General features: G+C 42.4%; 1 protein-coding gene across 9 annotated transcripts in view; it reads right to left on the bottom strand.

Annotated features, from left to right (window-relative positions):
• Bptf (bromodomain PHD finger transcription factor) overlaps positions 1-26,231 on the bottom strand; it is a 137,607-nt gene that overhangs the window by 55,908 nt on the left and 55,468 nt on the right. For 5 of the 9 annotated variants that reach the window (XM_045158567.1, XM_045158572.1, XM_045158577.1 and 2 more), the window contains exons 6-11: positions 21,150-21,338; positions 15,273-15,460; positions 11,688-12,043; positions 11,179-11,310; positions 3,357-3,486; positions 2,852-2,990 (exon numbers count right to left, since the gene is read on the bottom strand). In XM_045158567.1, coding sequence (XP_045014502.1) covers positions 2,852-2,990; positions 3,357-3,486; positions 11,179-11,310; positions 11,688-12,043; positions 15,273-15,460; positions 21,150-21,338 — 1,134 coding nt within the window. The remainder of the gene's footprint in view (positions 1-2,851; positions 2,991-3,356; positions 3,487-11,178; positions 11,311-11,687; positions 12,044-15,272; positions 15,461-21,149; positions 21,339-26,231) is intronic. The other 4 variants (XM_045158569.1, XM_045158573.1, XM_045158570.1 and 1 more) reach the window with 2 other exon arrangements.

Genomic DNA, 26,231 nt, shown 5'->3' with positions numbered 1-26,231 from the left:
AATAAAATACAAAGAAAAGCCAGGCATGGTGGCGCACACCTTTAATGGCAGCACTTGGGAGGCAGAGATAAGTGGATCACCATGAGTTTGAGGCCACCCTGAGACTCAATAGTGAATTCCAGGTCAGCCTGGGCTAAAATGACATCTTACCTCGAAAAACAAAACAAACAAACAAACAAAAACCACAAAAAAACCCAAATTCTTTCTTATATTCAGGTTACTAAAAAAAATTAAGGGGCTGGGGAGATAGCTCAGTTGGTAAAACTGTTTTCTGAACAAGCATATAAAAACTGGACATGAGGAAAAGAGTTTTCAATACTGTCTTAAGACACAAAGTGGCCATGATATTCATGGCTTCACATGGCAGAGGTTACCTACAGAAGACCTGCACAATAGGAGGGAAAAAATGATGACATCAAAATAGAAGAGAGACTCATTGGAAGAAGGAGGTATTCAGTAGAGTAGGAATTTGGGAATAGAAAAAAGGGAGGGTAGGGGAAGAGCTATATCATGGAAGATTATCTACATGTATGAAAGTTGTCAATAAAAAGTTTAAAAAGGGGGCTGGAGGGATGGCTTAGAGGTTAAGTTGTTTGCCTGCAAAGCCTAAGGACCCAGGTTCAATTCTCCAGATCCCACTTAAGCCAGATGCACATAATGGCACATGCATCTGAATTCATTTACAGTGACTAGAAGCCCTGGCATTCTCTCTCTCTCTCCTCTCTCTGTCTCTAATAAATAAGTAAAAATAGCTAAAATATATTTTTTAAAAAGTTTAAAAAGAGCCGGGTATGGTAGTGCACACCTTTAATCCCAGCACTTGGGAGGCAGAGGCAGGAGGATTGCTGTGAATTTGAGGCCAGCCTGAGACTACAAGGTGAATTCTAGGTCAACCTGGCCTAGAGTGAGACCCTACCTCGACAAACCAAAACCACACCAAACCAAGACAAGACAAACACCCGGGCACGTGCTTGGAGCGCTAGCTCTGGAATCTGCAAACAGGAGGAGCGCGGGGGCTTGCTGACAAATCGTCTAGCTTGGTGGGGGAGCTGGACCAGTGGAAGGCCCTGCCTCAAAAGATAAGGTGGGAGCAACTAAAAAGTTACCTGACAGCAATCTCTAACCCCAGTCCACACACACCACACACACAAACATGTCTGCACACATGCACAAATAGCTTTCTTTATATAAAAAAAGGGGGATGGTGGGGGGGAGACGGCTTGGCAGTTAAGGCCCTTGCCGGCGGGGCTTAAAGACTAGGTGCAATAATTCCCAATGCCCACATGGAACCACATGCAGAAGGCGACACAGGCGTGTGGAATTCACATGCAGCAGCCAGAGGGTCTGACGCACCCACAGCCCCCTCCCACCTGTGTATGTCTCCATGTTTGCAAATAATAAATAAAAATTTAAAAAAATAATTCGGCAGCTATGACTTCTTAAAAATATTTTTACTGGACTAGAGAGAAGGCTTAGCAGTTAAGGTGTTTGTCTGCAAAGTCAAAAGACCTAGGTTCAATTCTGTAGGACCCATGTAAGCCAGATGCACTAGGTGGCGCATGCACCTGGAGTTCTGTTGCAGTGGCTGAAGGCCCTGGTGCACTCATTCTCTCTCTCTGCCTCTTTCTCTCTCGCAAATAAATAAATAATTTTAAAAAATCTATCCTAAAAATATTTTTATTTATTTACTTGTAAGGCAGAAAGGGAATGAGTGAGATGGGCACACTAGGATCTCTTGGCAGTGCTACTGAACTCTGCATGCATGTGCCACTTTCTCAAAAAAAAAATAATATATATACATGACAGAGAAAGAAGCAGATAGAGAATGGATACACCAAGACCTCCACCCATTCTATTAAAAATTAAACTTTCTGGAGCATGTATCTGATGTTCATTTGCAGTAGGTGGAGGCCCTGGCACACCCATTTTCTCTGTATGTATTTCTCCTCCTCCTTCTTCTCTCCCCCACTTTGCAAATAAATAAAATATTTTAAAAGAGATAAAATTTGTTTGATTTTAAGAAAAACAATAATATGGTGTAGAGAGATGGAGGAAGGCAGTAAAAAAAAAAAAAAATTAAACTTTCAACTGGTCGTGGAGGTGCACAACTTTCATCCAGCACTAGGGAGGCAGAGGTAGGAGGATCGCAGTGAGTTCAAGGCCACCCTGAGACTACATAGTGAATTCCAGGTCAGCCTGGGCTAGAGTGAGACCCTACCTCAAAAAAAACAAAAAAAAAATATTAAACTTTTGCCGGGTGTGGTGGTACATGTCTTTAATCCCAGCACTTGGGAGGCAGAGGTAGGAGGATTGCCATGGGTTCAAGGCCACCCTGAGACTCTACTGTGAATTCCAGGTAGTGTGGGGTAGAGTGAGACCCTACCTTGAAAAACAAAAAAATTAAACTTGAAAGCTGGGCGTGGTGGTTCACGTCTTTAATCCCAGCACTCGGGAGGCAAGGGTAGGAGGACTGCCGTGAGTTCGAGGCCACCCTGAGAATACATAGTGAATTCTAAGTCAGCCTAGACTAGAGTGAAATCAAACTTTCAGGTGGGCGTGGTGGCCACACCTTTGCTCCCTGCACAGTGAATTCCAGATCAGTCTGGGCTATAGAGAGACCACACCTCAAAAAAAACCACCAAAAAACAAAACAAAATTAAAAAAAAACCCTATCAATACTAATTTTGTGCAAACTATTTAAAAGACTCTGAAAAATGCATTTATCTAAAACAAGTTCAATTACTATGAATTTCTGAGAAACTAATATAAGTGGTCCTACAGAAAAAGATTACTCTTAAAATACTGAATATTTTATATCAACTATGACTATTTAAACAATTTAATGACTTACTTCCTTCTACTGTTCTCCTGTAATTCACATTAGTATTGCCGGGCAATTTAGGAACAAACCTATAAACGTGAGTTTTACTAATCCAGCTCCAGCCGCCGTATCCTGTTACTCTATACTCCTCTCCTTTTTGCTTCCAAACCTGGTACACAGGAAAACACAGTGGTCAAGCAGCACGTTTATACAGTACATCTTGTAGTATATACCTGTGTCAAACCCAAGTTAAGAGTCAGGTAAAGTAATTCAATTTACCAACCAACTAAATTATCACTGGGAGCCAAAGATCTATGAAGGAACCCACCAATCCTTCTAAAATGTGAAACTTAACAAATTTTTCAGCTTCATAATGATTTTAACAAAATGTTCTCATTGAATGAAGTCAAACCTACATTTATAAAACTGTAAGATGTGCTTCACCTTAACTCAATTAAGACTGTGAAAACAGTAAATTAAATTAAAATACTCAAAAATGGTTAGAACTATTTAAAAAGATCGCAGGATACATTACCTGATGTTTAACTGGAAATGTGTATTTTACCCACGTAGCTTGCTGCATTGTTTCTTCCTCTTCTTGTTTTTTCTCTTTTTTTTTAACTTTCTCTTTTTCTTCTCTCTCAATTGATGTCATCCTATGTAACCTAAGAAAACATGGAATAACAAATTAAATCCGTTTAATTTTTTAAAAAGAGGCAAAAAGGGGCTGGAGAGATGGCTCAGTGGTTCAGGCACTTGCCTGCACAGCCCAACCACCTGAGTTTGATTCCCTAGTACCCATGAAAAGCCCATGCATCTGGAGCACATTTGCAATGGCTGGAGGCACTGGAGGATGTGCACGCAGGACTCTCTCTCTTTCTCTTGCTTGCAAGTGAATAAAAACATTTCAAAAAAATGGGACTGAACAGATGGCTTAGCGGTTAAGGCACTTGCCTGTGAAGCCTAAGGACCCATGCTTGACTTCCCAGATCCCACATAAGCCAGATGCACAAAGTCATACATGCACACGAGGTGGCAAATGGGTCCGGAGATCTATTACAGTGGCTAGAGGCCCAGGTGCACAAATTCTCTCTCTCTCATAAAAAAATTTCATGCAGGGCTGACTGGAGAGATAGCTTAGTGGTTAAACCACTTGCCTGTGAAGCCGAAGGACACTAGTTTGAGGCTTGATTCCCCAGGACCCATGTAAGCCAGATGCACAAGGCAGCACATACATTTAGTTTGTTTATAGGGGCTGGAGGCCCTGGTGTACCCATTCTCTCTCTCTGTCTTCCTCCCTCCTTCCCTCCCTCTTTGTCTCTCTCAAATAAATAAATAAGCAATTTTTTTTTAAAATTTCATGCAAATAGAAAACTTTTATGGAAGTCTTTATATAGGCCATTACAAACAGTATGACTGACCACATAAAGCTAACTTTTTTCCACAACCCCACTGCCTGGGTAGGGTCTCATTCTAGCCAAGGCTGACCTGGAATTCACTATGTAGTCTCAGGGTGGCCTCAAACTCACAGCGATCCTCCTACCTATGCATCCCGAGTGCTGGGCTTGAAATACGTATTTATATAACATTTATTTATTTGAGAGAAAGAAGAAGATAGAGATAGAATGGGTACATCAGGACTTCTAGCCACTGCAAATGAACTCCAGATGCATGCACCACCATGTACATCTGGCTTATATGGCTTTTAGAGAGCTGAACCTGGGTCCTTAGGCTTTGCAACTGCCTTATCTACTAAGCCATCTCTCCAGCCCCAACACTCGTATTAAAAAAAAACCAAACATTTATTTAACTTATCTATTTGAAAGACAGACAAGAGGACGAGGAAGACAGAGACAGAGAGAACTGCCACACCGGGGCCTCCAGCCACTGCAAGCTCTAGGTGCATGCGCCAACTTGTGTATTTGGCTTTATGTGGTACCGGTAACCAAACTTGGGTCCTTTGGCTTTGCCAGCAAACACCTTAACCACTAAGCCATCACTCTAGCCAAAGCTACCTTTTCTTTGTTTTGGGTTATTTGAAGTAGTGTTCCACTGTACCCTGGCTGACTTGGAATACACTGTGTAGTCTCAGGGTGGCTTCTCACTCACGGGAGATCCTCCTACCTCTGCCTCCCAAGTATTGGGATTAACGGAATGCACCATTCGGCCCAGCTAAAGCTATGATTTGGTTTTTTTTTGTTGGTTTTTTGAGGTAGGGTAGGTCTCACTCTAGTCCAGGCTGACCTGGAATTCACTATATAGTCTCACTATATATAGGTAGGAGGATTGCTGTGGGTTCAAGGCCATCCTGAGACTACATGGTGAATTCCAGGTCAGCCTGAGCTACAGTGAAACCCTACCTCAAAAAACCAAACCAAGGACTGGAGAGATGGCTTAGCAGTTAGGCACTTGCCTGTGAAGCCTAAGGACCCTGGTTCAAGGATTGGTTCCCCAGGACCCACATTAGCCAGATGCACAAGGGGGCGCACGTGGTCTGGAGTTTGTTTGCAGTGGCTGGAGGGCCTGGCATGCCCATTCTCTCTCTCTCTCTCTCTGCCTCTTTTTCTCTCTCAGCTAAATAAATAAAAATGAACAAAAAGTAAATAAATAAATAAACCAAACCAAAAGGTACCAAAACAAAAAAAATCATCACGGTGGTGCTTGTCCTTAATCTCAGCACTTGGCTGAAGTAGGGACATGAGTTTAAGGCCAGGCTGGGCTACATAAAGTGCCTCAAAGCAAACAAATCTCACACTCTCCAACTACCTTCTCCTTTATTTTCCTTTATTTATTGGGGGGACAGAGGAAAAGAAGGCAGTGAGACAGAGGCGGTGAGAAAGTAGACCATTTAAGGGGGCCTGGTGGCTGGAGGGAGGGCCCAGCAGTTAAGGCGTTTGCCTGTAAAGACTGAGGACCCAGCCAGGCTCGAGTCCCCAGGACCCATATAAGCCAGATGCACAAAGTGGCGCATGTGTCCAAAGTTTGTTTGCAGTGGCTAGAATCCATGGAGTGCCCATTTCCTCTCTCTTTCTGTCTCTTTCTCTCTCTTAAATAAATAAATAGAATATTTTAAAGAAAGGAAGGAATGGAAGAAGGAAGGGAGGAAGGGAAGGAAAGGCCAGCCAGGTGTGGTACATGCCTTTACTCCCATATTTGGGAAGATGAGGTAGGAAGACTGCTTATGAGCTCGAGGGTACCCCGAGACTATAGAGTGAGTTCCAGGAAAGCCTGGGCTACAGCGAGACCCTGACTCAAAAAATCAAAAAAGAAAGAAAACTTTGTGTCCTGTTATCACAGGACCTCAGCCTCTAACTAGCCACACTCTCAGTAAGGGTCTCATACACTGCTGGGAGGCGGTGGTTGCTTTAATTTTCTGCCTCCAAAACCAGCCTCAGAAACACTTGGAACTATTTGGCACAATCAGTTACAAACCCACTCTGCAGTTCCATACCTTCATTTCAGCAGAGTTAGTATCAAATTTCCACTGTTAGGCAAAGTGAGGTGAAAAAAATACTATCCCAGGTTTCTATAATTATGACAGAGGTAATCACTTTTTATACCTACCAGCCTTTCATTATTTTTCTGCACAAGCCTGTCAAACCCTGTCTTATTTTACCGGACTGTTAGTCCTTTTCATTTATAAAAGGACAGTTAAGGACAACTTCCATTTCTGGTGTAAATATTTCCCTCAGTCTGTCATCTGTTTCTTGAGTTTGATTTTAACAACATCCTACCACATTAAGAATTTTAAATACACGTATCTACTTTTCTGGTCTATGACATTTTGGTTTTATATCTGTTTAAACAGAAGGTATATTGGGCTGGTGAGATGACTAAGCAGTTAAGGTGCTTCCCTACAAAGCCAGAGGACCCAGAGCTAGAGCAAAACCTTACCTCAAAAAAACACAAACAAAAAAAATCCTGATTTGTTTTAAATTTTTCTTTATTTTTAGGGCTGTTTTTCTTTCTTTTCTTTTTTTATTCTTTTGAAATCTCTAGGCTGGAGAGAGGATCAGCAGTAAGGCACTTGGTGCAAAGTCACGGACCCAGGTTCTAGTCCCAGCACCCACATAAGCCAGGTGCGAAGTGGCAGATATGCCTGGAGCTCACCTGTTGTGGCTAAAGGTCGTAGCACACCCATTCTCTCTCTCTCTCTGTGCCCCCAGTAATGAAATATTACAAAACAAAGAACACTTCATCTATTGAGCTAAAAACCTAAGGCAATGTTCTAAATGGTAGTCCCCTAAAACAATGCCTTCTTCCTGATGTGCAGTTGCCACAGATCGACTCCCATGTATGTTTAGGTCTCTTTCTGGATTCCCTGTTCTAATCCACTTCCCAGTATCTTCTGGAAAATACAAATTTCAACTATTGTAACTTGAAAAAAAAAAAAAAAAAAAAAAAAAAAAAGCTCTCTCCAGCCTTTTTGTTTTTGTTTTTCAAGGTAGGGTCTCACTCTGGCCCAGGCTGACCTGGAATTCACTATGGAGTCTCAGGGTGCTGGCATTAAAGGCGTGCGCCACCACACCTGGCTAATACCCATTCTTGACACCCATTTTTCCTTTGTCTACTCACTCAGATTAACTTTCCTCAACTAAGTATTACTATTATTTTGATCAAGAATCCCATGGCTCTAGGAGGAAAAAATCCTATTCCCAAGGCAAATATATTTTAAGTTTTCAGTTATGATTTACTTTTTGTGATATGGTCTCACATAGTCCAGGCTGGCCTCGAACTAGCTATGTACATGCATCAGGGTTTGAATCCCTAATTTTTCTTCCTCCACCTTCCAAGTACAAGTGCTGGGATTTTATGTGTGTGCCACCATGGTCACTTAGGGGTGTGTGTGCATGTGTGTGTGCGTATTTCAAAGTGATTAAAAGAATAATGTTGGGGTGGGAGAAGTAGTTTAGCAGTTAAAGGTGCTTGCTTGCGACGCCCGATGGCCTGGCTTCTATTCTCCAGCACACAAGTGGCGCGTGTGTCGGGAATCCACCTGTAGTGACAAGAGGCCCTACACGTCTATACACACGTGCAGCCTCTCTCGCTCTCTTAAATAATAAATAAATAAATACTAAAACAGACACAACAGACTTCTCTGTAAGGAGGGGATCCGAGAGCTGGAAAATCTATCACTTTAGTTATTTTAAGGTTGCTTTATAGAGATCCTAAAAATTTCATACTAAATTTATTCCTGTTTTGAAGGGTGGATGTTGGTGCTGCTGGAATATTCCTTTCATTATAATTTGAAATCATAAAGTACAACAAACTGAACTTGGGGGTACAGCTCAGTGGCAAAGGGTTGCTCAGCATGTTCAAGGCCCTAGGTTCAATCCCCAACACAATCCCCTTTCCAAATTCTCTAAGCACTCTCTTGGGATGGAATGATGGATCAACAGTTGAAGGGGCTTCCTTGCAAAGTCTGTCCACCTGAACTCAGTTCTCCCTGGCTCTCACACATAGCTGGATGCAAAGTTTACAGTAGAGAGATCCCGTCTCAGAGCTGGAGAGATGGCTTAAAGGTACTGCCATATTTCCTATCCCTGTGGGATTATAATTTACAAAAACTCCCTTTAGGGGCTGTGGATGTGGTCAGGGGTACAGTATTTGTCTAGCATTATGAGACTTTGAATTTAATCCCTAGCATTCGTTGAAGAAAACATTGGAGTCATGGTCCCTAATTTTTTTCTTTGTATGTTTGTTTTTTGAGGTAGGGTCAAACTCTAGCTCAGGCTAACCTGGAATTCATCAGTCTCAGGGTGGCATAAAACTCATGGTGATCCTCCAACCTCTGGCTCCTGAGTTTTGGGATTAAAGGTGCATACCACCACGCACAGATCCTAAGATTTTTTGAGTGAGTTTCTGGTCATCTTGGATGAGAATGAAATCTTTCTAGTGAGTTTTTGGCCAGGGAGGTCACTGATACCCCCAAAACATTACAGGCCATTGCTGAGGCTCTTGGTTTCCCACCAAAGAATAGATGGCAAGACGCTGTTGCTAAAGATCACTGAGAAATCCTGCTGAAGCCGAGCTAAAAACATCCTCCATGTAGACCAGCTGACAGAAAGCTGGAAAAAGTTATGCTGCATGCAGTTCAATGGGAGAGAAAAATCATCAGTGGACATTACAAGCCTTATATTTGCCTAGCCAGGCCAAATGAGCCAACAGGTGTCAATAGTGGCATGTCTGTTAATGGGGGAAACCAACCACTCTCTAATTGGGCTACAGGCCCACCCCATGGGAGGGAATACATCTCTGATACTGAAAATCTACACCAAGGGTAGTCATGAGCCCCAGGGGTATAACGTCTGCTGCTGTCTGACTAAATGTATATACTATGCTCACCAAACTGCCTGGTATGCACTTCTATTAATGTTCATACCTTTATATTAATGCTACTCTCACTTTTGGTTACATAAGCTTCTCTTTTCAGAAGGCAGTGACCTTGGGATGCTGAGAAGTGACTGAGGAGTGCTCAGCACTGAAACATCTCTATCACACCTTCCAAGGCTCAGGGTCCATTGTGGAAGAGGTGGCAGAAAGAATGTAAGAGCCAAAGAAGGGTAGGACTTCTTACAACGTGCTCCTCCAGAGACAAAATGGCCTGGATATCCATGACCTCACAGTGCCTGACGCCACCTACCCAAGACCATCATAATAGGAGGAAAAGATGATGACATCAAAATAAAAGAGAGACTGATTGAGAGGAGGAGGGGATATGAGAGTGGAGTTGCAAAAGGGAAAGTGGGGAGAGGGAGGGAATCACCAAGGGGGTTACTATTGACAATTATGGAAGTTATCAATAAAAAAATATTTAATGGGGGGGAGGGAGGGAATTACCATGGGATTTTTTTTATAATCATGGAAAATGCTAATAAAAATTTTTAAAAAACTTAAAAAATTCTTGAAAAACATGAACCAAAACAAACAGACAAAAACCCACAAACAAATGAAAAGGCTGGGCATGGTACCATACTGCTTTAAGTCTCTAAAAGTTTTAAAAATTATTTCAGTATTCAGTTTTACCTCACATCTTCATCACAGAAGGCGTTCTTGGGGCGGGGGAGAAGAGACGCTCAGCGGGTAAAGCTCTTGCACTATAGATCTTCACTATCCACAGAAAAGCTAGGCATGGTGGCATGTGACTGGAAACAAAGAACTTGGGAGGCAGAGAAAGATGCCCTGGGCTTATTTGCTACCTAGTCTAGATAATCAATGACCTTTAGGCTTAGTGTGAAACCTTGTTTCAAAAAATAAGGCACCCCCCCCCCACTCCACAATGACCACTGCTCTCACAACTCATAACCTACAGCTCCATGGTGAATACCAGCAATCCCACTAAGGAGGACCCTCAGCTGAGTGGGGACAGGAAGGAGGGAAATGATGGTATCAATATATGATGTCCATAGAAATGCCAGAACAGCCAGCCCACAAGCACTGGGGTTTTCCTGATTCTTCCTTCCTTAGCTGTAGGCACACTGGTATTATAGACGTGTGTACCACTGCCCATTTGGTTTTGTGGGAATCAAAACTCTGGTCATGAGGTTTTTACAGCAAGGATTTCTAACCACTGCATCATCACCTCAACCCAGTAATAACTTCTACTCTTTAATTTTTTAAAATATATTTTATTTATTTGAGAGATGAGGGGAGGGGGGAATGGATACCCCAGGGCCTCCAGCTACTGCAAATGAACTCCGGATGAGTGAGCCCCCTTGAAAATCTGGCTTATGTGGGCCCTGGAGAATCGAACCAGGATCCTTTGGCTTTGCAGGTAAACACCTTAACTGCTAAGCCATCTCTCCAGCCCAACCCAGTAATAACTTCTTGAAGAATAATTAAAGTTTTCCAAATCCATCCAATGTGGGCAGGAGAAATAGATCAGGGTTTAAAGACATTTGCCTGCAAAGTCTACCAACCTGGAGTTGATTCCACATACCCACAAAAAGCCAGGTACATACATCATACATACATACATACATACATACATACGTGTGTGTGTATTTAGAGAAGGGGGGAGGGGGAAGAAAGGAGAGAGGGCATTAAAATGAGATCCTATCTTAAAAAAAAAATTTCCCCTTTTAATTTTTTTTTTTTAAGGTAGGGTCTCACTCTAGCCCAGGCTGATCTGGAATACACTCTGGAGTCTCAGGGTGGCCTTGAACTCATGGCGATCCTCCTACCTCTCTCTGCCTTCTGAGTGCTGGGATTAAAGGCGTGCACCACCATGCCTGGCTTCTCTCCACATTTTTATTGTTACCAATGAACTAGCATTTGTGAAAGTGTCCACTGCTCATCCTGTTCACCATTCACTCATTCGTGGTGACTGTAGTGAACACGGCTCAGAACTCACTCACCTGGTATGGCCTAAAGACTCCCTCCATATTGGCAGCATCACAACGGGTTTAACAGCACACTCCAATATTGCCAGAGCCAGGGCAAATTCTCGGGGTTTGCTACACATCTGAACTGCCTTGATCCAATTAGCCCTACATTTTAGAAGAAGGAAGTCATTTAGTTTGTTGAACTTAAATGAAAAGCACGCTAACTGTAATTTCTCATGATTCCAGTGTCAAGTTCACAGAATCATGGTGAAAACCCACTGTAAACAATCCAGGTAGCATTGATTCCTCCCAGAGTCATAACCTCCTGCAGTGTTACAGTTTGGCTTCCCCTGGATTCCACAGATAAGACACTAGTTTCTAACACCCGTCCACAGGCCAGTGTTGCCTCAGGGCCCACAAAGCTCCCACGTGCTTCAGCTTCACATTCTCCTGACCACAAGGACCTCTCAATTCACTCCCTGGTGTCAACATTTTAAGGTGCACACCTACAATGACCATTTTGAGAGCCCGGTTTCCTTTACCTGTGTGAAGCCCAATTGGGATGAAGAAATGATGAAGGGATGTTGCTTTCTAGCTGAGTGATGGTGAGCCTCAGAGTAGATATGGTTAGGACTTTGGACCCATGAACAGAACCATTCCATTTGAACTCTCCAGCTGGAGTCAGACAGAACTTATGTGCAAGATGCCTTCTCTTATCATGGTCTTCCCTGTGCTGGTGCTTGTTCAGAGCAAAAGAATTGGTGGAGTACTGATTGTGGTAGACACGGTACTTCCCTTCTTGACCCAACTTGAAGTAATTGTTGATGTTTCCTTTCATGACCACTTCCTTTTTGGTGCTCAGCCTTGAAATTTCTCCTTGGGAGTTAACAACCAGTACCTGACCAAGAAAATATACACTTCATTGTTCATGTCAAAAAGTGCAAATATTTTCTGACCAACGGTCTTTAAATAATTCATTTCAAACAAGATACAATTTATGCTAGGCATGGTGGCACACGCCTTTAATCCCAGAGAAGCAGAGAGGATCGCAGTGAGTTCAAGGCCACTGATACTACGTAGCGAATTCCATCCAGGTCAGCCTGGGCTACAGTGAGACCCTACCTCGAGGGGGAAAAAAAAAAAAGATATAACTTATAACTGAACTGTTCAAAAATTTAAAATCAAGTTAAGCTAGGAATGGCAGCAAACACCTTTAATTACAGCACTTGGGAGGCATAGATAGGAAGGTCACCATGAGTTTGAGGTCAGCCTGGACTAGAGCAAGACCTTACCACAAAAAAAAAAAAAAAAAAAAAAAAAAAAAAAGTTTGGGGACATGGTTCAGGGAATAAAGGGAGCTTATTTCCAATGCCTTCCAGCTCAGGTTCGGTGCCTCAGTGCCCACATCAAGCCAAATGCACAGAGTGGTACATACATCTTGAGTTCACATGCAGTGGCAGGAAGCCGTGGTGTGCCCATACATTTCCACTATCTGTCTCTCTCTCTCTCTCTCTCTCTCTCTCTCTCTCTCTCTCTCTCTCTCTTCTCTCTCCCCCCCTCCCCCCCCCTCTCTATTAGGAAATAAAAATATTAAAATAAGGGCTGGAGGGATGGCTTAGCCATTAAGGCATTTGCCTGTAAAGCCAAAGGACCCAGGTTTGATTCCCCAGGACTCACATAAGCCAGATGCCCAAGGTGGCTCATACATCTGGAATTCGTTTGCAGCAGATGGAAGCCCTAGCACACCCATTCTCTCTCTGTCTGCCTCTCCATCTGCTTCTTCTCTTCTTTTTTTCCCCTCTTCTTCAATTTTTAAATAAAAGAGACTACAAAAACAAGTATCAGAATACTTCTGACAAAGACTATTTCATATTCACTATTAATGTGCATAATGTATTCCTATGAAATAAATGTATGATTAGCCAGGGTCAGAGTAAATAATGTGATGTTGTTATTCTTGCGTATCCTACTGCGCACATAATCCTCAAATCTGAAACAGAGATGTGGTCACTATTCCATCCACACAGCGAGGTGTGTGCTATGGATAGCATTAGCTTTGACTGTACTGGTCATAATCTCAGCAAGATGCTTTGCTGCTCCAGGCAAAGAAAGCTCCAGTTTACAGCTGCAGGTTCGCTGGTGTCACCACAGTGGGGAGCAGACTCTCACTACCAGGTGATAAGGAAGGCTTTGCAGTAGTGGCACACACCTGTACTCCAAGCTCTGAGGAGAGTGAGGCAGAAAGATTGCATTTGAGGGCTGGAGAAATGACTTAGCAGTTAAGGTGCTTGTTAGCAAAGCCTTAAGGACCTGGTTTAAATTGCCTAAGGCCCATATAAAGCCAGATGCACAAAGAGGCTCATGTGCATGGAGCTCATTTGTAGTGACTGGAGACCCTGGCATTCTGTCTGTCTGTGTCTCTTCTCTCTCTCTGATTGCAAATACATAAATAAAAATATTTAAAAACAAAAGAGGGCTGGAGAGATGGCTTAGCAGTTAAACACTTGCCTGTGAAGCCTAAGGACCCCGGTTTGAGGCTCAATTCCCCAGGACCCACATTAGCCAGATGCACAAGGGGACGCATGCATCTGGAGTTCATTTGGAGTGGCTGGAAGATCTGGTGTGCCCATTCTCTCTCTGTCCCTCTCTATCTGCCTCTTTCTCTTTTGCTCTCAAATAAATAAATAAAAATAACAAAAAAAAAATTAAAAAAAAAAAGAAGAAAGATTGTGACTTTGAGGCCAGCTTAGGATATATAGCAAGATCCTGTCTTAACAAAGATCAATCAATAAAAAATAAAATAAAGAACAGGACTTATCTCTCTAGACTGTTAATCATGTAATATCACTCTCCCACAACATTTTTTTTTTTTTTTTGAGAGATAGAGAAAGAGGCAAGGAGAGAGAATGGGCACGTCAGACAGGGCCTGTCAGCAGGTGAACTCCGGCCGGGTGTACCCCTTTGTGAGCATGCGAGGCATGGCATGCTTGGGTCACTGTTGCATCTGTCTATACGTGGGATCTGGAAGATTCAAACAGGAGTTCTTAAGCTTTGCAGGCAAGCGCCTGAACTGATAAGCCATCTCTCCAGCCTTCTCATAACATTTCTAATGTATGAGCTAAAATTTGGATGTACAACTACACTAACCTTAATACAAACCTAACAATTTCCTTTTGTTATCCCCTGCACTCTTTGAAATAGAGAAAATACAATTGTATAAGTAGGTCTAACTGGGCATGGTGGGACATATCTTAATCCCAGCACTTGGGAGGAGGATGGCTGTGAGTTTGAGGCCAGCCTGAGAGTACATAGTGAATTCCAGGTCAGCCTGGGCTAGAGTAAGACCCTATCTCAAAGCAAACAAACAAAAAAGTAGGTCTATGAACATCCTGTCCCTAATTTTTTTTTAATAAAAAATTGGGGGAGGGAGGAGAACTAGGGAGATGGATTAGCTGTTAAGGTGCTTATCTGCAAAGCCTAAGGTCCCAGGTTTGATTCCCCAGAACCCATGCATGCCAGATGCATGTGGTCCATGAGTGTGGAGTTTGGCTGCAAAGGCTAGAGGCCCTGGCATGCCCATTCCCTCTTTCTTGCTAATAAATGAATTAAAAACAATTTGCTCAAAGGGGAAAGTGGGAGGGGGAGAGAGGGAATTACCATGGGATTTTTTTTATAATCATGGAAAATGCTAATAAAGTTTTTTTAAAAAAAGAAATACTGAAAAAAAAAAATTGCAAGGAATGGTGGCTCATGCCTTTAATTAAAGCACTTGGAAGGCAGAGGTAGGTGGCCACCCTGAGACTACATACTGAATTCCAGGTCAGCCTGAGCTAGAGTGATACCTTATTTGAAAAAACAAAATAAATAAAAAAATGTGTGTGTGTGTGTGTGTGTGTGTGTGTGTGTGTTTGTGTGTTTATATGAGGGTCTCTTGCTACTGCAAATAAATGCCAGGCACATGTACCACCTTTTATGAATCTGGCTTTAGGTGAGTACTGAGAAATTAAACCCAGTTAAACTGGCATTGCAAGCAAGTGCCTTTCACCAATGAACTGCCTCCCCAGTACCATGTACAATACAAGTGTGATGATGCATATGGCAGAAATTTTTGTTTAAGCAGAACACACCTCTTTGCCTTCCTTAAATAATTTATTTGCTTCATGGGCTGCAGCTGCCACCTGCTGGCTCTTCAGCTGGCTGAGTTTGCTGTCTGGATTTCGTAACCTGGTAATGATGCGGGTGGAGCCAGGGGCTCCTCGTCCAGTGCCAGGAGACTCACTCACTTCTCCATTTGACTTCTCTGATCTGAAATCACCTATTAGCAAATGAAAAATCCACAGAGTAATTGCTGACAGTAAGTAAGTACTCTTACAACTGCCTTATTTATCCAAACCTTACATGGACATTTGAGATCTGTAAAAGTGATGAGATGAAGTCTTTGACTAGCCACAGCACACATCATTCTTGCTGAAGGGTTTTACTTAGGAGAAAACATGTTAGAATTTCACTGTGAGTCATTCATTATTTTATAGGAAATACAAATAAGCCTGCTTATCTGTTTCAAAACTCATCATTTAGTAACCACTAGAAAGTTATCAGTAACAAACATAGCGCCTCCAAAAAGTTGACTTGGATATTCAACATAGATATATTAAAAGGGTACAGTTAATTCATGAAAGATTTTCACTGACATTCTAATTAATCAGTTTTAAGTTTGTAAACATTAAGTAAAAAATGAATTTTCCTCTAGTGAAGCTAGATATTTTTGTGTAAACTCATTAATGTAATAATCAAATGGATTATTTTCAATATAATAAAGACCTCTCAACAGTTTCTTAATAACTTAATTTTTTCAAGTGACAGACTGAACCACTCAAAAGCAATGTATGCTTTATGTACCCATGAATTCCACTGTGGCTAAACATAAATATACCTATCAAAATAGTTATATATATATATATATATATATATATATATATATATATATATATATATATATACATATATATATATATATATAAAATTAATTTCCACTGGAAAATTGATCAAGACTTTATTTTTCAAACTAATACACTACAGGCTGATAATTTCAAGGAGAAAGTTTAATATATATTACAAAGGTAGCACTTTAGGCAAGAAGGGACAAAGATGGGCTGGAAAGATAGCTCAGTGGTTAAGCTATTTGCTGGCAAAACTTAAGGACATGGGTTCAATTCCCCAGTACCCACATAAACCACACTTGCGTGTGGTGCAAGGGTCTAGAGCTTGTTTGCAATAGCTAGAGGATCTGGCACACCCATTCTCTCTCTTTAACTGCCTTTTTCTCTCTCTCTCAAATGAATACATAAAATATATTAAAATTAAAAAGAAAGCCAGGCATGGTGGTGTATGCCTTTAATCCCAGAACTAGGGAGGCAGAAGTAGGAGGATTGCTGTGAGTTCGAGGCCACCCTGAGACTACACAGTGAATTCCAGGTCAGCCTGAACTAGAGTAAGAACCTACTTAGGGAAAAAAAAAAAAAAAGAGGGCTGGAGAGATGGCTTAGTGATTAAGGCTCTTGCCTGTGAAGCCTAAGGACTTATGTTTAACTCCAGATCCAAGTGCACCATCGCAAATACCCACTAAATGGCGGACATGTCTAGTTTGAGTAAACTGACTGGGGCCCTGGAGCGCCAATTCTCTCCACACTCTGAAAAAGAAAGAGCCAGGCATGGTGGCATATGCTTTTAATCCCAGTCATTGGGAAGCAGATGTAGGAGGATCGCCATGAGTTCGAGGACACCTGAAACAAACAGTGAATTCCAGGTCAGCCTGAGCTAGAGTGAGACCCTACTTCAAAAAAAAACAAACAAACAAAAAAAAAAAAAAACAAACAAACCACCAGGCATGGTGAACGCTTTAATCCCAGTGCTTGGGAGGCCGAGGTAGAAAGCTAGGAGTCTGAGGCCACCGTGAGACTACAGAGTCCGGACACTTCTGCCTCTACTGCAGAAAGGAAAGTGTGACTTGCAAGAACAATCATCGCCCTGGACTGAAGAAACTGAGGTAGACAGTGTGATTTCTCACGCAGCTTCCGGAACCAATGGTGTGTCTGAAGCTGTCACCAGCCTTGGACTTGGCTGGGAATTCTATGAGTAAAATTCCCTTTTTGTTGTAAGCAAGTTGGATTTCTGTCAAAAGCAGTTAATTCCTAAATAATCCAGCAGGGTATTTTAAGATCTTTAACTCGAAAACAGACTAAATCAGGATGGAAGGATGGGCTGAGGACCTTCCATGCCAGGCTGGGAAGCTGGTAGCCTGGGTGCATGGTTCTGACACAATTGGTCAGCCTGCTTCCTTCTCTTTCATCTCGGCCTGTGCTTTTTTTTTTCATTGTCTACATCATTATTTTTATTTATTTTTTATTTTTATTAGCATTTTCCATGACTATAAAGAAATATCCCATGGTAATTCCCTCCCCCCACACACACTTTCCCCTTTGAAATTTTGGCCTGTGCTTTTAGTCTCAGTAATTGGGAAGCAGACATAGGAGTTCGAGGAAAGCCTGAAACTACAAAGTGAATTCCGGGTCAGCCTGAGCTCCAGTGAGACCTGTGCTGAAGCTTTTATGCCAAGATGCTGAACACCTGTGTGGGAGCATCCATCTATAACCTCCTGAACGGCCGGCTTCGAGGACAGCTCGATCTACTTCAGACTTCGTGACGGCAGCAACGGAATAGCAAGTGCTTTTCAAAGAACCCCTCGTGTGCAGCCATGATGCATATTGTGAAGAACTTATTCTTTGTGGGTGCTGAGGTTAGTGCAAACAGAAGAAAGGAGGACCCCACTCAGCCCCAGGGTTTGACCTGGAGGATGAGGAAGAGAACAAGGTTGAGGGTCCAGGGCCTCCAGTGCACTCAGGGCCCCAAGCCTACTGTGAAAACCGAGGACCTGCTGTCCACCCCTCAGCCACCGCGGACAGCCTAGGCGACCTGGGCATCTGAGTGCTGGGGCTACTCACCTACCAGTCACGGTAAGGAAGAAAAGGGGCCATGGTTAGAGACCCTCACCACCAGGGACCCTGAAACAAGTCACTGTTCCTTAGATACTTGTAGGGCTCCTTGGAATCTGTACAGAAGAGCTATTGCAAAGGAAGAAAGAAAAAAACAAAAAACTCCAAACCTGCTAGAACGATGTGTATGGCTGATTGTATAGCAATCATCAACCACCCAACATAGGTAACAGCCAGCAGGGACAAGTCTGATAAAACAGAATGGACCAGGGCTGGAGAGATGGCTTAGCAGTTAGGGTGCTTGCCTGTGAAACTTAAGGACCCATATTTGACTCTCCAGAGCCCACGTTAGCCAGACACACAAAGGTGAGCCAAGCGCAAGGTCACACATGACCACTAGGTGGTCCAAGCATCTGAAGTTCGATTGCAGTGGCTGAGGCCCTGGTGTGCCAATTCTCTCTCTCTGTCTCCCTCTCTCTCTCCTTCTCTAAAATTAAAAATCAGAATGGACTAGGCAAACATCATGTAATCACCACAATTACCTATGGATTCTACTCCTTCCATGTCTTGTTCAGACCACACACTCAAAGCCTCCCTTATTAGTCAGTCTGGACAGATGGCTTAGCAGTTAAGACAGGTTCAATTCCCCAGTACCCATGTAAAGCTAGGTACACAGGATGGTGCATGTGTCTGGAGTTCATTTGCAGTGGCTTGAGGCCCTGGCACACCTATCCTCTCCTCTCCTTCTCCTCTCTCTCTCTCCTCTCCTCTCCTCTCCTCTCTTCCCTTCTTTTCTCTCTCTCCCTCCCTCAAATAAAAAAAAATAGTTTTTTAAAAAAGGTCAAAGCCTCCCTGTGATCCATCTCTCCCCAGCCCTTTGCATTCTTCAAAGGCCTTTTAGCCAATTTGCATAGCAGTTGTTCCACGGAACCTGTCACCTAGTGTTCTAGCATTTGTGGAACTCCATGCCAAGCCCCTGCCCCCAACTCACTGCTAGGTGCATGAAGGATTTCTATCAAGTGACTTTCCATTCATGTGGATGTCTACAGTCTTCAGCACACACTCAGTATGGTTCTTCTCCTTAACAGAAGTAAACATTGGAGGCTGGAGTGATGGCTTAACTGTTAAGGCACTTGCCTGTGAAGCCTAGGGACCCAGGTTTGATTCTTCAGTACCTATATTAGCAAGCTGCACAAGGTGGTACTTGTGTCTGGAGTTCATTTGCAATGGCTAGAAGTCCTGGCATGCCCATTTATATTTTCTTTCTGTCTCTCTCCCGCTAATAAATAATAATAATAATAAAAATTCAGGCTGGAAAGGTGGCTCAGTGGTTAAAGGAGCTTGCTTGCAAAGCCTGATGTCCCAGGGTTCAAGTCCCCTGTACCCATGTAAAGAAAAAGAAAAACCAGAATGGCCTCTAGAGGGGAATGTTTTGCTTGCATTGCACTGTTCCATCATGGTCACCTCCTAGGTTTATCAAAGCATGCCCTCCCCATCAGAACAATGGGGAAGAAAGGCAATAAGTTTATACTTTGGCTCATGGGCCACAAGATTAAGATAAATCATATCCTGACCTGACAAATTTAAGGTACCACACAAAGGAACCTTTAGGCTTAGACAATACAATCCAAGGTAGGCCATGGAAATTCCTTCCTTTCTGATTTGAAGCAGGTTTTGCTTTTGAGAAACAAACCTTAGAAAGACACGGAACAAAGTGCTGGTGCCATCTTACCTGCAGCTTAGAAAAAAAGCTTCTCTGTATTAGGAAATTAAAATTAACACACAGTATGTGTAGATTTCAAAGGGAAGAGAGAAGAGGCTTGTTGTAACTCATGCCTTATGATAGCCTGGACTTCCAAATTAAATAAGTTATATAAGCTAATTAAATTTCTTCTTCATATAAGCTAGTTTAGTTACTTACACCTGAAAAGATCCAAATTAAAACACATTTCCCACCTAATACCATGTATAAAAGTATACTCAATAAATGAAAGATAATGCTATAAAAGCATATGAGAAAATATTATATAACACATTTATATTCTTGAAATAATCTTCTTCAATAAGACAGAAATATTTGGAGAAAGCCTAAAGAAAAAGATTAACCACATAAGATACTAAAATTTCTGTATGACTACATAGAAAATCTAAAAACATATGGAAAACATATTAATAGTCATAATATATGAGGCGTTTCTAAAACTCACTATGGAAAAATATCATCAATTCACAAAAGTTTAACAAGTCTATGAAAAGAAAGTTAACCATATTCATAAAGAGGGACACACAAATGTTCTCATGAAATATTTTATAGCACTGGGGGGAAAAATAAGAGGATTAATACTATTGCATTTAAGTGTGAGAATGGGGGAACATGCCTATATATAAATTACTAGCATAGCCCCTTTTTCATGTATAATTAAGCAGTGGCTACATTATTTTTAAAATGTACCTGCCATTTGACCACTAATTTCATTTACTGTTTTCTACACTACTAGAAATACTTGCACAAGCACATAAAGATACATGCTAAGGGTGTTAAAAAGCACTACCATTGGTAATCAAGTATCATGCAACAATTAAAAAGGATGACTAATTCATAACATGAAAAGGGCTTCCTACCATGTAGTATTGAGTGAAAAACAAAAAAAAAAAAATGCAAGAACAATGCATGCAGAATGATCCCGTTTATGTTTAAAAAAAAAAACAAAAAACTATAAACAGACATATGTGACTATGGCCAGAGGGAGAAAGAGCTAAAACGGCACACACCAAACTGTTGGTGGTGGTTATATTTGGGGAAAGGGGCTTTCACGTTTCCTTTAAACAAAAAGAATGAGTTGTGCTACTGTGTTTTTTGTTTTGTTTAATGAAAATAAAAGGATAAAGAAAATCTAAATCTTCCCCCCAACCAAACTTTTGTATAAAAAAAATTGAAAATGTTAAAAAACAAAAAACAAAAACAAAAAAAGCAAAAAACAACTCCCGTGAATGGATGAAGCGTGTGCTTACCTATCTCTTCTTGAGGAGAGACAGGTGTGTGGGAGTCTCTTTCTCCACTCTCAGCGTCATCGGCTGCCTTAGCAGAGCCACTCTGGGAGGCACTGAGTTCACTGCTGCAGCTACTCACTTCCAGAGCAGGCTGGGTGGAGGCAGTGGTGGCACTAGTGTTACTGCTGTCACATGTCTTGTTAGAGTCTTCTAGAAAAATAGAAGATCTGATTTTTAAATTGAAAGTCACATCAAAAACAACTAATTGTCAGAAAAGGCTCCTCGTCACACAGCGGCGGTTGGAAAGGCAGGGCTGGGCATGGGGCTGGTGAGGGCCCGGCGTGGACGACGCTGGCCAGCACACTGGAGGCTGCGCTCCAAGTCTCCATCAGCTCACGGGCTCTGCCACCTTCCCCAGTGTGAGGGACAGTCAGCTGACACAGCCACCTCACAAAACCCAGACTGTGCCAGTGACTGGTTCTGCTGAGGTACCAACGCAAAGCTTCTCAACAAACGTTAGAAACAGGACCAAAGTAGATTTCTTTAAGATAGGCTAGGTCTCAGGTGATAAAATGTATTCGCCTTTCCTGAACCATTTCCTAATGTCACTAGAGTTTAGATCCCAACAGTGTTATCACGATCAGTACTAGGACCAACTGGAAGCCCGATTCTTTTCCACTGTAGCATTCACACTTTTCACTAGGTGAGGCACTCCTTGTGTCACCTGAAGTACAAAGTTGACAATCTGTCACACTGACTACTCAAATGTACGGTGAGGTCTTAAAAAGGTTTTTGTTTTTTGTTTTTGTTGTTGTTGTTGTTTTTCGAGGCAGGATTTCACTCTAGCTCTGATGGATCGGGAATTCACTATGTAGTCTCAGGGTGGCTTCGAACTCATAGCGATCCTCCTACCTCTGCCTCCTGAGTGCTGGGATTAAAGGCGTGTGCCACCATGCTGGGCTTAAGAAATTTTTTGATGAAGAACTAAGGTGATGGTTCAGAGGTTTAAGGCACTTGCTTACAAAGCCTAATGGTCCAAGTTCAATTCCCCAATACCTACTTAAAGCCAGATGCAGAAAGTGGCACATGCGTCTGGAGTTTGTTTGCATTGGCAAGAGGCCCTGGCATGCCTTCTCTCTCTCTCTCTCTTTTCACAAACAAATTTTAAGGGGGAAAAAAAACTTTTGAGGGAAAAAATACTCCCTAACATGTTAAAATATAGGAATACTCCAAAAGAAATCAAAGCTGCCATTAAATACATGAAAATACATTCACTGAATACAAGCTGAAAAAAAAAAAAAAAGCTGGGCATGGTGGCACACATGTGTAATCCAAGCACTATGGGGGAAGGTGAGTTGGAGGCCAGCCTGGAGCTACAGAGTAAGTTACAGGTAAGCTTGGGTTAGAATAAACCCATGCCGGGCAGGGAAGCATAACGGACAACTGGTGGCTGGGTTAAAGGTGTGCTTGCTTGCAAAGCTTATCAGACCATGTTCAAATTCCCAGTACCCATGTAAAGCCAGAAGGAAAAAATGGTGCCTGCGTCTGGAGCTCACTTGCACCAACAAGAGGCCCTAGCATCACAGTCACTCTCGTTCTCTTATTTTCTCTTTTTCTCCCTTCCTTTCCTCACTCCTTGAAAATAAATAAAAGTGTTTTAAAAACAATAACAAGAGCTGGAGGGATGGCTTAGCAGTTAAGACATTTGTCTGCAAAGCCAAAGGACCCAGATTCGATTCCCCAAAACCCATGTTAGCAAGATGTACAAGGTGACGCATACATCTGGAGTTCGTTTGCAGTGGCTGGAGGCCTTGGCTTGCTCACCCCCCCCTTCCTCTGTCAAATAAATAAATAAGTATAAAATATTTTTTTAAACCCTATATGTGCCGGGCATGGTGGCATACACCTTTAGTCCCAGCACTAAGGAGGCAGAGGCATGAGGATCTCAGTGAGTTCAAGGCCGTCCTGAGAGTATATAGTGAGTTCCAGGTCAGCCTGGGTTACAGCAAGACCCTACCTCAAAAAACCAAAATAAATAAATAATAAATCCCATATGTATAATCAAACATTGTGGCTTACATCTTTAATTGCAGATTCAGAAGGATGAAATAGGAGTTTGAAGCTAGCCTGAGCTACAGAGCGAGACCTTGTCTCAAAAAATAAAAAAATAAAAAAAGCTGGGTGTTGGGCTGGAGAGATGGCTTAGCGGTTAAGAGCTTGCCTGTGAAGCCTAAGGACCCCAGTTCGAGGCTCGATTCCCCAGGACCCAAGTTAGCCAGATGCATAAGGGGGCACACGCATCTGGAGTTCATTTGTAGCGGCTGAAGGCCCTGGTGCATCCATTCTCTCTCTCTCTCTCTCTCTGCCTCTTTCTCTCTCTGTCGCTCTCAAATAAATAAGAATAAACAAAAAAAAAAAAATTTTAAAGCTGGGTGTGGTGGTACACACCTTTAATCCCAGCACTCAGAAGGCAGAAGTACAAGGATCTCCATGAGTTTTAAGGGCAATTTGGGACTAAAGAGTGAGTTCCAGCTCAGCCTGGGATAAGAGTGGGAAACTACCTTGAAAAAAACAAAACAAAACAAAACAAAAATATTTATGGAATTTTATCTACTAATAGTTTCTTAATTCAAGCCAATTAATCTAAAGGCATGAAATATGGAAAACAAATGCTACCTGCAGAATGTCTGAACATGAATACCATCAGTGAGCCAGGCAAGATGTCCTATGCCCATAATCCTAGACCATGAGTCTGAGGGGGAAGATTCCTGAATTTGAGGCCAGACAGGACTTTCTAGAAAATACCAGACTAGCTTGAGCTATATACCTGAAGACAGAGACACCATCTTTAATCCTTCCCTTCCTCCCCATGGTAGTTTTGAATTAAATTGCTAGACAGATATGTTTCTCTCATTTTATAAATTAAAAAAGTGATCATTCTGGGACAAAAACTTCTACTCTAAATTCCAAGACAAAAAATTAAAAAAATACCGGGGGCAGAGAGCTAGCTATTAAGGTGTTGCCAGTGAAGCCTAGTGACCCAGGTTTGATTCCCCATGTAAACCAGATGCACATGTGACACATGCATCTGGAGTTCATTTGCAGTGGCTAGAAGCCCTGGAGGCCCCACATTTTCTCCCTCTCCCTCTCCCTCCCCCCCCCCCCCCCTCTCTGTGTGTGTGTGTGTGTGTGTGTGTGTGTGTGTGTGTGTATCTGCCTTTTTTTCTCTCTCTCTCTCAAATAAAGGGGAAAAAAAAAGTAAATCTAGGGCTAGAGAGATGGCTTAGCAGTTCAGGTGCTTGCCTACAAAGCCAAAGGACCTGGGTTTGAATCCCCAGTACCCATGTAAGCCAGATGCATTAGGTAGTAGTGCATGCTTCTGGAGTTCGTTTGTGGCCCTAGCATGCTTATTCTCTATCTGCCTCTCTCCCCCTGCTCAATAAAATAAAATAATACATAATGAATTCCAGGTCAGCCTTGCTAGAATGAGACTCTAAAAAAAAAATACTAATAATAACTCTAAAACTGAGCCTTTTGTTAACTATAAAGAAAACAGTGCTGGGCAAGCAGCTTAGTAGGTAAAGCACGTGGACAGACAGTGTGAGGACCAGAGACCAGACCCCACAACTGAAGTAGAGCCAGACATGAAAGCACATGTCTATAATCCTAGCACACCGACAGCAAGTAGACACAGAGGGGGAAGAATCCTGAAAGCTCAAGCACCAGACAGCTTAGCACATGCAGTAGTGAATAGGAGACCCTGCCTGAAAGTAAAGGGCAAGAAGGTCAACACTTAAAGTTGTCCTCTGACCACCACACCCAAGCCAGTGCACACACGTGCATACTCATACACATGAACACACACACACGCATGCGCACACACACGGAGAGAGATTTTTAAAAAGCTATACTGAATACTAAACAGTATACTTGGGCTGGAGAGATGGCCTAGCGGTTAAGCGCTTGCCTGTGAAGCCTAAGGACCCCGGTTTGAGGCTCGATTCCCCAGGACCCACATTTGCCAGATGCACAAGAGGGCGCACGCGTCTGGAGTTCATTTGCAGTGGCTGGAGGCCCTGATGAGCCCATTCTCTCTCTGCCTATCGCTCTCAAATAAATAAATAAATAAAACAAAAAATAAAACAAATAAACAGTATACTTGTTATATGGACAACAGTTTCATTCTTATAAAATGCCTAAGAACATAAAACAGGAAAGAAACATGAGGAACAAGAGCCAGGCATGGTGGCACACACATTTAATCCCAGCACTCGGGAGGTAGAAGGATTGCTGTGAGTTCGAGGCCATCCTGAGACTACATAGTGAATACCAGGTCACCCTGGGCTAGAGTGAGACCGTACCTAAAAAGAAAAGGAAGAAGAGAAAAGAAGAGGAGAGGAGAGGAAAGATAAGATTTTTTTTTTTTAAGTTAGTATAAACCCTACTGATACAAAAAAGACAAGATGCCCATCCAGGCATGGTGGCACACACCTTTAATCCCAGCACTTGGGAGGCAGTTCAATTCCCCAGTGCTACATAAAGCCAGATGCATGGTGGCATGTGCATCTGGAATTCGTTTGCAGGATCTAGAGGCCCTGGAATAGCCATGTTTGTTCATTCTCTCTCTCTCTCTCTCTCTCTCTCTCTCTCTCTCTCTCTCTCTCTCTCTCTCCCTTTGCAAATAAATAAATATTTAATTTTCTTTTTTTGGGAAAAAAAACAAACAAACAAGCAATAGCCACACACCTTTAATGCTAGTACTTGGGAGGAAGAGGTAAGAGGATCACTGAATTCAAGGACAGCCTGGGACTACAGAGTGAGTTCCAGGTCAGCCTGGGCTAGACTGAGCTGTGGGGAAAATAAAAAAATTATGACCAGGAGAGAAACAAAGCAACAGGAGGCAGCAGAGGCCTCCTTGAGGCAGACAGCACTGTCAGGTCTGTCTGCAGCCCCGGCACACAAAGGCATCAAGGCTCACACTGCTTTAACCATACTGACACCCCCACTAGAATACTAAGTCAGTGAATTTTCAGAATGTTTTCCTACTTGAAAAAAACATCAAATTTCTCTTTAAAAAACTAACATGACAGCTGGAGGGATGGC

Source organism: Jaculus jaculus, chromosome 9, assembly GCF_020740685.1.
Source record: "Jaculus jaculus isolate mJacJac1 chromosome 9, mJacJac1.mat.Y.cur, whole genome shotgun sequence".
In the NCBI taxonomy this organism is placed as follows: Eukaryota; Metazoa; Chordata; class Mammalia; order Rodentia; family Dipodidae; genus Jaculus; species Jaculus jaculus.
Note: the sequence above shows the minus strand (reverse complement) of the source record. Positions and strands in the feature narration are given on the sequence as shown.